Source organism: Corvus kubaryi, unplaced genomic scaffold, assembly GCF_017639235.1.
Source record: "Corvus kubaryi isolate FWS band 111438036 unplaced genomic scaffold, C.kubaryi_AGA036_p1.0 74, whole genome shotgun sequence".
NCBI lineage: Eukaryota > Metazoa > Chordata > Aves > Passeriformes > Corvidae > Corvus > Corvus kubaryi.
This window is the reverse complement of record NW_024582061.1, coordinates 13,360,555-13,372,634: the sequence shown is the minus strand read 5'-3', so window position 1 is coordinate 13,372,634 and position 12,080 is coordinate 13,360,555. Positions and strand designations below refer to the sequence as shown.

Sequence of the window (12,080 nt, the reverse complement as noted above, 5' to 3'; positions counted from 1 at the left end):
TGGGGGTTGCGGCCGGGCCGTGGCTGGGGCCGGAGCCGGGGCCGGGGGCAGGCGGCGGGCCGGGGCTCAGGGCCCTGATGCGGCTGCGGGCGCTCCGCCGCCGGGCCCCATGCACCCCAGGTGAGCGCCGCGGAGCACTGGGCGAGGCGGGCGGCACCGTGGGGAGCACCCCGGCCGAGGGGGCGAGCAGGGGAGGGGATCCCTCAAGCGTTCGGCGCCTTCCTGAGGCCCCGAGGCTCGGCCCCGGGGCGAGGGTGGTGGTTCCCTCCGTCGGGCATCACCATCCTCAGCAGCCGCCCGGGCCGGGGGGAAATGCCCTGCCCTGCCGGGCAGCCGGAGCCCTCGCCCCCGTCCGTGCAGAGCCGTCCCTGGCGGCAGGCAGCGGTGGGAGAGTGCGTGGTGCCAAAGGTGGCCAGAGCCGAGGTGGAAGTCGGCGACTCCGTTTGCGGCTCAGCCGTCCGGGTGGCAGGTGGTCTGCGAGGAGCTGCGAGTGGACTCGATGTTCCTTACGGCCCTCTTCCAGGCTAAGATCTTGTGCTGTTCACTTGTGTGAGTTCGGTGGATTCGGCTGTTTTTCCTGGATGAGTGGTACCTTTCCATATCGGAGTGGCAGCCCAAGCTCCAGCTCTCCATCAGTACTGCAGAGCTTGGGCCTGCTGCTGGCAAAGGCCGTGTAGGAGGCCTGGGTCAGCCGGGAGGATGTTGTGTGTGTGACTGCTGAGGGGGAGCAGAGGGGGTCTGTCTGGCCCTAAGAGCTGCTGGTTAAACCTGGCGTGTGGGTAGGAGGGCCAGGGTGGGCACAGCATAGGTCAGGCAGGGCTTGAAAAGTTGTGACAAGTGTGAGTAGACCATGTCTCCCTTGGTGTCCCCATCCCCGTGGACTGGTTTGGGCTGCACGTGCAGCTTGAGACCCCAAAGGACTCATGTGCTCCAAGCTGACATGGTTTCTACCAAGGCTGGGGATTTAGTGTGTTGGGTGGTTCCTGCAGCTCCTCGTGTTGTGGGTGCCCACTTGAGCATTGATCGCTCTGAAATACCATGTCATCCATGGTGCCAGTTTTTAATGCGATGGGAGCGTGTAGAACCAGACTGAGGCAGTCTATTGAAACTGTGCTATGGCTGCTCTGCAGTGGCACCTCTTGTCACTATCGGCCTGGTTCAAACTGACGGTGAATTAGAGGTTTTGTGTCCATTACCAGTTGGAAGTGATCTTTCCCCCAGAGTCTGGGTTTTGAATGTGGATGTGGTGTCCAGAAGTCGTGAAATACAAATCAGGTGCTGTTGTCTGAGTATTTGTGGCATTCAGCTTGTAAATGGATCTGTGTTCACAAGAGTTTAATCACAGTGGCTTTTACTACTAGGAGTAAGACTTTGTTTTCTGGATGGCAAGGAAAAAGCTATGGTCTGATTTGTCTTTCTGAACTGTTTTTTAATCCTGATTATTGCTATCTAATATGATCAATATGTATTGACCATGATGTGGTGACAGTGTGAATGGCTGATGTGTTTTATGCATAGCTTTTTAAGGCAGGGTTTTTATATGCCAATACCAGATTTTGAGTTTGTTTGCTCAACCCTTCCTCACCACAGTACAGTCAGTAATCAGGAATGCTTTTGCATCTGTTTCTTCTTCCTGCTCCCCTCTCTGTTCCCTGTCTCCAGAATGAATGAAATGAACTTGAGTCCTGTAGGGATGGACCAGCTGACCTCCTCCTCTGTGAGCAATGCCCTGCCGGTCTCGGGAAGTCACCTGGGCTTGGCAGCATCACCCACTCACAACGCCATACCAGCACCAGGTAATGGGGGAAGGGCCCACAGGGGGTATTGCAGCTCCTGCTCTGTGTTCTGCTGTCACAGCAATGTTCATAACTGGGCAGCAGTGCCTGCTCTGATAGCAAGTCATATCTTAGGTAGTGAAATGATGTAGAGCTGGGGAAGGGGAAACCGTAAATTGTTGTTTATGTGAGCAAAGCAAAAGGCATGAGTGCTTGTCAGGCTTACACCTTAGTGGGAGCCTCGTTTTGTTCTAATGGGGTGATTTGCACTGTGGGTGAGTAGTATCAGAATCCTTTGAAATCAGAACTGTAGCTGAAAATCTGTCTCCATCTATGTCTCATTTCTCTCAGGTGAAAATAATAATTTTTCACCTGTAAAGCAAACCTGTTTTCATAGTTCTTCTTTCCAGGGGCTGCACAGACAGAAGTCTATTACAATTGTCAAGTACAAGCAAGCCCTACAAAACATACCCAAAATGATCTAGCCATATTCAGGCATGCCTCTCAGCGCTGTGATAACTTATCCCTTCTTTGATGTCTGGCACCTTACTTGGACAGTACTATGCTGTATTTCCGTAGGGCAAGAGCTCCTGGGGAATTAGTAATGTCTTTGTTAGCTCATGTGTTCATAAACTCGGGTAGTTCCACTGAATTTAAGTGAGCATTTTCTCTTGCAGGCTTGCCTGTTGCAATTCCAAACCTGGGCCCCTCCTTGAGTTCCCTGCCCTCTGCTCTGTCTCTGATGCTCCCAATGGGTATTGGGGATCGAGGAGTGATGTGTGGTATACCAGAGAGAAACTACACCCTACCTCCACCACCATACCCTCACCTGGAGAGCAGCTATTTCAGACACATTCTACCTGGTAAGTGCTCTGGCACTGATGGATGGGAGCAGAAAGAGAAGCTGTTTTAAGAGCTGTCTGTTTCTGTCCTGAAGCAGGTGTGACTGACAGTTTTGCAGAGCTCTTGTTTCCCTGAGTTTGTCTGGAGACTGTTGTATCATTTACGCACCTTTATTTTCAGGTATCTGTTTCTATATTTGTGTATGAAAAGAATTGGAGGGCATTTTCTATTTAAACCTAACCTTTGATTGCTCCTCCTGCTTTGATTTTAGGATTAACAGAAAACAAAGCATGCCTGGTTTCTGTCTCCAATGGCTTGTAGCTTGAAAGTTGCTTCTATTTTTCTTCACCTGTAGTCTGAAGCAATATTTAATATGTGCATAGTGGGAGGTCACAGTAGTTCAAAGCTCAAAGAGGGCAAGACATCAGCTGCGGCGTTGGGGACTTTCGCACCCATTTAGCCCATGGCACAGTTTTTCTTCATTTTCCTTCAAGGTTGGCTTCCAAAGGCCTGACGCACTGACTTCTATCTTGATTCCTTTCTCACACGTGCTTTGGAGTATAAATGTAGAATTTTACGTGTTAGTGTATGAAAACACAGAAATAGGAGCTTTAAATGCAGTCCTGGTTTTGTTTGGTAGCTAAGTTTCACAGGGTGCAAGGCGTAGTTAAACTTCTTCAAGGTGACTCAGCAAGTGTTGTTGGTTCAACCTGGGTTAGGAATAAACTGTAGCAGCCCGTGCAGCTACCTGTTGCCTGATGGCTGAACTTTCCAGCTGCTTAGGAGTAACCTTTCCTACTGCATTGCATGCCTGCCTGTTTAGTGGCCAAAGAGTAGACAAGGAGACTGTGCACGAGGACCAAAGGTATTTGCCATTCTTTTGAGCTGGAATAATCTTCCTGTGATGTTTAGTCTGGTGTTTCATAGGGTTCTTCTGTCAGTCACCTTGCTGCCTTCAAGGATCCTCCATGTTCAAGCCACAAGGCAGCATTGCATGCAGAAATATTTGATGCAGCTGATTAAATGAAACTGTTCATGTTTTGGCTACTTGTGCTGCAGAAAGAGTCTGTGCTTGCATCCTTATAATAACAAACATATTTGAATGGAAAACTCTCACAGAACAAGTGGCTCATAGGGTTGAAGGCTAAAAAGAAACATGCTGACTCAGATCTTGCAGAATCTGCAAAATCTGCCTCTGTCTCTGCTGGAAATAATGTTTCCTTGAATGTGCTGTTGTAGTTCTTCCAAAGATTTTTTTGTTTGTTTTTAGTAGGTAAATACAGTTTAGTGTTTCTTCATATCATAAGTTCAAAGGTTGTTTGATGTTGAGAAGCTTCCCAGAACTACCAGAAAAGATGGTAGGGTTTCTGATTTAAATTCAATCAAACTATTGTTTTAGGAGAAACAACATGCTTTCATGTAAGGAAAGATAGCAGATGACTCATGAAATCTGTGAGAGAACTTGTGTTTGTCCTTCAGAATTGCAATTGATGACCTCTGAGATGGACAGTTGTGCCACTTCGTCTTAGAGGAAGGAAGTATCATTTTAAAACTTAAATGCCTAAGCAAAAACTGTGTGTCTTGGAGAATTGTTTCTGCTTCTAGCAAAGATGAACCAGGAATTACCAAATTATAGATTCCACTAGCAGTCCTCCATCCTTTGTGAGCTATTTCTTGGGAATGAAAAATTAGGCCTAAAATGTGAAGAGCCTCATTCTCATTTGTCTTTGTACTGAGCAGTCTAGGTGGAATTCTGCCAGAAACTTGGCTGTTTAGAGTTTGAGATTTAACTAGAGACTTGGTCTGTTGGATGGAGGCTCTGAATTAGTTGTTGAGTGGTACTTTGACAAGAGTGTTTGGCTAGAATATGTTTGTGAGCCATGTTTTAGAATTAGTGGATTTTTATTGGAGATAATGTAGAGAACATGTCTTCAGGGATCTGGGTTTCAGTGTACTGTGCTTTGACTGATTTTTATTCAAGATTTAAAAACTGATGTGATCTCACTCCCTTCTCTTTCTCTCTCTCTTCCTATCAGGTATCTTATCTTACTTGGCTGACAGACCGCCCCCTCAATACATCCATCCCAACACTATAAATGTTGACAGCAATCCAGCATTGTCAGTCTCCAACAATCCCTCAGCCCTGGATCCCTACCAGCCCAGTGGGACCGTGGGACTGGAACCAGGGATTGTCTCCATGGACTCCCGCACAGTGAACACACACGGTCCTCAAAATCTGCATCCTGGTGACAGCCACGAGGTAGCGCTGGATACTACAATCACCATGGAGAGCGTTTCCAGGGTAACCAGCCCCATCTCTACAGATGGGATGACAGAGGAGCTTACAATGGATGATGTAGCTGGGGATCATGCGCAGATCCCGAATGGCTCCCGGAGCCACGAACCTTTAGCCGTAGACACAGTGGGGAGTAACTTGACGTCGGACGCTGTGGGACATGGCGGTGTCATTCCCATTCACGGTAGCACTTTGGAACTCCCTGTCGTCATGGAGCCCGACCACATTGCCGGGCGGGTGACAGGGATATCGGACAGCACACTAAATGACCCCATTCATACTGTGGCCATGAGCACCAACTCCGTGAGCGTGGCGCTCCCTACCTCACACAACCTCGCTTCCCTGGACTCAGTAGCCTTGCATGAAGTGGGCCTCAGCCTGGAGCCCGTGGCGGTGTCTTCTATAAGTCAGGAAGTAGCCATGGGGCCAAGTCATGTCGATGTGTCTGCAGACAATCTTGCCTTTGTACCATCATCTCTGCAAATGGAAGACTCCAATTCCAACAAGGAGAACATGGCAACCTTGTTTACCATATGTGAGTGGACATTTCCTGCTTTTCTGGGGTAGGGTTTGTCATGTAGCTATTGTCTGGTATGGCAGGACTCTTGTTGCAAGTCTTACAGATTTACGGAGAAAAAACCAGTTATTTAGCAAGTCCAAAAGTTGAAACATCTGCAGTGCCAGATTAACTGTGCTGAAATAACAGTAGTTGGCAGTAGTAGAAGACGTAGTAGGATGTTTTAGCGTAATTCTCTTTGTATGCATTTCCCATGTTGCCATGAGGTTGGAAACTGAATCTTGATGAAGCTCTTGATTTGGTGGATATGCTTGATATCCTTTGCAATGAGACTTCTGTTTTTTTTAAAGTCCCATCACAAGTGACTCTTCTTACTCCATTAAAAATACACAACAAACATCACCACAAGCCACGCTTTTCATCAAATGGGTGTAATTGTTGAGTATGACATTATGTGATTTTGAAAAATTTTTATTAAACCATGAACAATCATCATGAAAGTGTCATTCTCAACAGGAAAAAAAAGAGCAGAGAGGGAAGGAACTTGATAATATTTCTAATTATTCTCATCAAAGGACTTTAGTCCAGAGGTTAGTGGATCTCATAGGAAGAGAGGAGCACTGGGTATTGTACTGTCAATCCTGTTATCGTTCAAGGAGTGGTGTTTGAGAACCTAGAAGTTCGCATTTGCTGAGAGAGAGATTTGAACTTTCCCCTGCAGGATGTCTGGCTTGGTGCCACTGAAGCATAAGGCCAGCTTTTATATTCATTTTTATTAGCTGTGGTAGCATTGCTGAGTTCTGCTCTTCATCCAGTCTGGCCCTACAACTGCCAGAACCTAATGCTTTGCCTGCAGAACATATTTGAAGAAATTGAAAGATACAGTGCCTTGGTTAACGAGAGGTGCAGTTTAGTGCCAAGTACCTAGTCAGTCAGACATTTGGATTAATTTATTAAGGTTTCATTCTGTGTGATAAAACTTAAAATCAGGTGGGCATAGAACTATGGTGGATTTGCAACTCCTCGAGGAAGAGCTTTACAATTGATGCACTCAGAGGTTCCTACAAGCATCTGTTGCATGCTGAACAAATAATGATCCAAATACTGTGATGTCCAACATGCTTGTGGTGAAATGACTTCTCTTATTCTCCTAAAAGTGAGATGTGATGTGCCAACTTTTTGTTGCTATACTTAACATAGTCCTAAGCTGTTCTCCAGACAATGCTCCCCTATGGTAGGATATTAAAATGGCTGCTGCGTGCCTTGTGCTTGCATGTGATTTGCAAAACAGATTCTTGACTTGGGGAGGTTTAAATTTTAACTTTTTGTTGTTGTTTTTAAATTTCACCTGAATAAACAGGAATTTGTGTCTAGACAGGTAACTGCAAGGACAAGGAGTTGTTTTAGAGCCCCTTAGTGGTTTTTCCTCACTGAGATGGCAGAAGTCAGGGCCTTTTTCAGAAAACTTGTTACTGTTCTTAAGCAGGAGATAAAAAGTGTGCCTTTGCTACAGTCCCAGATGTTTGCAAAACTTTCAAGAAGTTGTTTGGGGTTTTTTTTGTCATCTTTGTTGACAGTTCTGGGTATCCAAATCAGAGAAGTAATCACTGATTTCTTTTTTTTTTTTCCTTTTTAAAAATTATTATTTTTATTTGTTAAGGACAGTACATTTCACTTTCTGTAGAATGTGAGGGTTTTTATTTTTCAGCTTCTTAAAAATGTATGAATGGTTGAACTTCTCCACGTGGAAATGTCCCATGCCTAGAACCTTTCTTCCTCTGCCTCTCCTTGGAGCATGTCCACAGACCCAGACGGGGGTGTGCTAGGCAGTGCTTAAAAGCAGCTGTTCCACATAGTGGTTCTCATTACTCAGATCTGGCTGTTGTTGTTGCTTTACTGCTACATGTCACCTGTGCACATGAAACAATGCTTATGTAGGCTCTACCTAACAATTTTTGGAGTACCTTCCTATCTGTTAATGTTGTAGTTACTCAAACTGTGCTTCATATGAGGTACCCTAGTACCATGAAGGAAGTGTCTGGAAATTATCGTTAAGCATGTAAGGATGGAGCTGCTGTTTAGGCCTGCTGAAGGCTACTTCTGTGATAGGTCTTTTATACAGGAGCTGGATCATCAAGAGGCCAAAGAAGGTCTTAGTGGAGATCCTGATTTATTACTTGAACATCTTTCTTCTTCAGAAGAATAATGATTTATCAGTAGAGTGGTTGCTGAGTAGGTGTTGGTTGCTCCATCCATAGAGAACTAAAACAACATAGTTTTTCCAGATGAAACTGTAATGCTGTAGAGAGCATTTTATGCTGTACTTTCCCCCAGATTTATTAGACTGAAGACTTTCACTGGTTTCTTTTATAACAGTACTTCTGCTGAATGACAGATTGGTTAAGTGATGCTACTGATTCTTCCCGGGCTTTTGTTTTTGTTGCATTCAGTGGCATACTCACACTGCATGAGTTTACTGCAGTGAGACCTTCAAAAGCAGCAGTGAGGTCGGGTTTTTGCTGCTGTGATCTACACACTGTCTGAATTTAAATGGAGGTAAGGGGATTTGTGGTTCAAATTTGAAAAATTTTAGAAAGACAACCTTACTGGTCCATCTGTGTGGATATCATCGAAGTTCTACATGCACGAAGTTTTCTGGTAAATTCCAAAAATGTAACCAGTGAGAAGGTGTTTGGTTTTGTTTGTCTTAGATTTTTCTGCCAGTAGAGTTCATTTCACTTGTGATCAGAGTGAAAATGGCTCTTCCATCACCAGCATTACCACCAGCACTGGGGAGGCTATCATCCATTTTGCAGTAGCTTTGATGAAGAGTGGGCTCTGTCCCATTGCTAGATTTGCCTGAAGAGATAGTCTGGAGTCTGGGTCATTAATTTACCATCAGGAAGGTAGGTGGAGATGCTCACATTTGATCTGAATTGGATAGAAACAGTGACATGTATGTCAGTGCCCACCTGACTGTAACAACATGGTCCATATTCTTCTGAGTAAAAGCTAGTTAGTGGCCAAGTGGAACCTGATAGAAGCAGCCTCTGGCAGGAGCTGAGCTGAAGCACTTCGGTAGGGAGCTGATTGCACTGTAGGAGCTGTTGTATGTTTTTAATGCCTGCTGTCCCCTCCTGTCCTGCAGGGTGCACGCTGTGTGACAAGGCGTATCCATCAGACTGCCCGGATCACGGGCCCGTCACCTTTGTCCCCGATAGCCCAATCGAGAGCCGAGCCAGGCTGTCCCTGCCAAAGCAGCTGCTCCTCCGGCAGTCTATCATGGGAGCTGAAGCGGGTAAGGATCGCATTACTGTGCACTTCCCTGCAGCAGTTCAAAATACACTCACTGCCTGAAATCCAAAACCGTAGGGAGATTAATGTGGGAAAGAAACACCGCAATAGAGAGATGCTCCCATCTTCTGTAATCACCCTGACTTACATTAACCCAGAGCTCCTTGTGGTCTGGTTACTGCTTACACTTCAGCTGTACCATAGGGCTGCTGCCACAGAGTGTGGCACTTCATATGGTCAAGCACAAGCAAGGTATGGTGTTTATTTTTATTGTGCTAAACAGCCCAGGCACAGCTTTGATAAGAAAACGTTGCAGCAATTGCAGTTTGGGGGAAGGTAACAATTAGAAGTAATAGAGGAGATTTTTGTCTGCTCGTTCATCAGCTTGGTTTGCCACCTTCTGGGTGCTCTCATTGGAGACTCATTGATCATGAGTGCCTCTGTTTTTTTCCCCCCTTCATTTGCATTTGGCATGTAGACTGTGACCTTGTCATTGGATGTGGACCTTGTTACTGTATTTCACGTCACTGTCACCTGGAAATCGAAGAGTACAGTGCAATACCCTAAGGATCTGAAGGCTAGAGAAGAATATGATTATTGGCTTGCTTAGTGATGCTGCTTGTTGAGAGTAGATTTCATCTGTTCTTTTCAAGCTGCACTAGTTTCCAGTTTATTCCTAAGAGCTATTCAGTGTATTCATGTAGACCTATATATACATATATAAATGTTTAATAATAAATAATATACACGCAGGAATCCCTCTGCCCATGACAGAAATACAGCTGCCTCTGGGGAGAAATGCAGAAGCTGCTTAACAATGCCCAGCAACAATTCTGGAAATTCCTGGGGATTAGGTAGGCAAAATGTAGTTACTGAAACTAGTATTTTCTGCTTCTGCAGAAAGTGCCTTGAGAACTTTAATTGGTCCAAGTGGCTAGGATGTTAGTTTTATAGCTTACTGAAAAGTAAATTACTTGCTTTTGACCAAATAAATATTTGTAATTCCACCAAAGCGGCTCCCAGTAGTGTCATGTGGTGGTGGTGGTTCTTGTTTCTGCCATAGGTGTGTTCCACATGTGAAGTAGAAGCTTTGATGATCTTATGCATAGATATTACCTCTGGAGCATTGTCTCATAAACCTCCCACTTCTTTATTATGCGTGATTAGTTGTTTAAATAATTGATTTCTTCAGGTTTTGGTCTTCTAATGATAGGTGTGTGGACACGAGAAACCATTCCTGTGAGGACTTGTTTTGGACCTTTGATCGGGCAGCAGAGCCATTCTCTGGAGGTGGCCGACTGGACAGACAAAGCAGCCAGTCACATCTGGAAGGTCAGTGGGTTCTGTGGCTCAAAGAACCTGCCACCATGCCTTTATCTGGTGAAAGTTACCACATGACAGCAACTTTAATATTATCATCCTTGCCAAAAGTAATGCAGCTTAATTGTTTAATGCTTAGTATCAGCACAGCAGAGCTGTATACCTTGCAGTATGCTGGTAGTCAGTCCTGAAGTACAAAAAGCTTCTTTAATGCATTCTCTTTTAAAGGGCTATATGTAGTTTCAGTATTTGTGTGGAGTTGCAGCAGAGACTGTATATGAATTACTAGGCAGCAGTTGTTTGTTTGTTTTGTGCCTCTGTTCATTGAAAGTTCCCCCAGGTGATGAATACTTTGTTTTAGGAAAGCAAATTTAAAGCTTTCTTTTCACCATCATTCAGTTTTCAGAAAGTAAATCTGATTTATAGAAATAAAACATGTACTGTTTGCCCAGATACTGTTATTCACAAGACTTGGTTTGTAAGAAAAGCAGCCAGATGCATTTCTGCTGGGAGCTAAAGGTGAGAAAGATGCTGATAAACAGCTTTTCTGGCCTCCTGGGTAGCAGAGGTCAAGGTTCCTGTGTGAAGGGAAAGTAAGGAGTGAAAACAGGGCTGTGGTGTTGGCAATGGCAATGGAGACTTCCTAGCTTGTTCTAGGTAAACACATCCTCTCTTAAAGAAAGAGGCTGGCTTTCACTGCATTTATTGCTGTGTTTTGTCCTAAGATTGCATTTTTTTTTCCTGGTAGATCTATCACAATGGTGTCCTGGAGTTCTGTATAATCACAACTGATGAAAATGAATGTAACTGGATGATGTTCGTACGCAAAGCCAGGTGAGAGCCACTGGTACTGTGCTAAGTAGCTTTGAGTCAGAGCTGCAGGCTCGTAGGAAGCTCTGCTGGAAAATGTGCACTGCTGCACTGCCTGCCCACATGGGTAATGAGCTCAGGGCCAAGGGAGGCTTCAGGAGTTACCCGGTGGAGACAGTGAAACACAACACCCAGTGAAGAATGTTACAGGAGAACCGGTACACATGGTCATAGAACAGCCCCAAACCTGCCCACATAATTGTTTCCTGTGTTCTAAAGCTTTAAACCAGTTTTTTTTATATAGTAACTTAGTGTGTATTAGGTTGTTACTGCTTTTCCTCTGCCCCATTCCTTTTAGTTACATCTGTGAAATTGACATTTGATTGTCCTTTTGATTTTAATACTTTATTAACAAAGGGTCCCTGAGTTCTTTGGGCCAAGTTCCAAGCCCTTACAGCTTGTGAGACCTGTCCTTTTCAGTCTTTCTGGAGTCTGTGATGAAAACTATCCAGGCTGGCCTAAGTATTGCTCCATCCACGGTCCACTGAGAAGGCTGAACCTTTCCTATTTCTCTGTGACAAAGTAGGTTTCTCCTGCAGTTCACTTCACTGTTCTCATATGTAGGAGTCAAGAAGTTTAATGTTTGATCTCCCACTGCAGTGGGGCAGAGCTTTTGCTGGTTTCAGATACTGGGAACAAACATATGCAAGATACTGCTTCAAAAGATGAATGACCACCTCTTGGAAAAGTTCAAGAGGACTTTTTAAAGATAATTTTGCTTTGAGACATTACTGATATTTTTTTCTGTCATGCATTCTCTATTTTTTGAGGGATGTATCTATCTCTATGAATCTATGTATATGAAAGATACATAGATTTTTGTAGTTTCTTAGGAGATCATAAACTCACTTCTCTCAGCCCACTCCAATTTCTATTAATAATTTTCTCAGAAGTGGTGTGAGAAATGCATCATTCAGTGGAGCAGATCGGCTCTCAAGGTCTAGTGATTCTTTCCTTTAATAAAGACAGAGTGTCACAGACGTGACAGACATGAGAGTTTTTATAATGTGCTGACAAGCACTGAGGTTCTCATTACCTTTTTATAGGAATTCTTCTTTCCCCTTCCCCTTTGCTTTCCCCTTTGCTTTCCCTTTCCTTTTCCCCTTTCCTTTTCCCCTTTCCTTTTCCCCTTTCCTTTTCCCTTTTCCTTTTCCCCTTTCCTTTT

At 44.6% G+C, this 12,080-nt stretch overlaps 1 protein-coding gene across 3 annotated transcripts in view; it reads left to right on the top strand.

The window, feature by feature from the left end:
* The first annotated feature begins 15 nt into the window (after window positions 1-15).
* PRDM4 (PR/SET domain 4) overlaps window positions 16-12,080 on the top strand; it is a 16,716-nt gene continuing 4,651 nt past the window's right edge. Inside the window, exons 1-7 of one of the 3 annotated variants that reach the window (XM_042050628.1) lie at window positions 16-120; window positions 1,663-1,796; window positions 2,453-2,638; window positions 4,655-5,449; window positions 8,580-8,729; window positions 9,918-10,057; window positions 10,794-10,879. In XM_042050628.1, coding sequence (XP_041906562.1) covers window positions 110-120; window positions 1,663-1,796; window positions 2,453-2,638; window positions 4,655-5,449; window positions 8,580-8,729; window positions 9,918-10,057; window positions 10,794-10,879 — 1,502 coding nt within the window. In that variant the 5' untranslated portion in view covers window positions 16-109. Of the gene's footprint in view, window positions 121-198; window positions 550-1,662; window positions 1,797-2,452; window positions 2,639-4,654; window positions 5,450-8,579; window positions 8,730-9,917; window positions 10,058-10,793; window positions 10,880-12,080 lie in introns of those variants that run through there. The other 2 variants (XM_042050625.1, XM_042050626.1) reach the window with 2 other exon arrangements.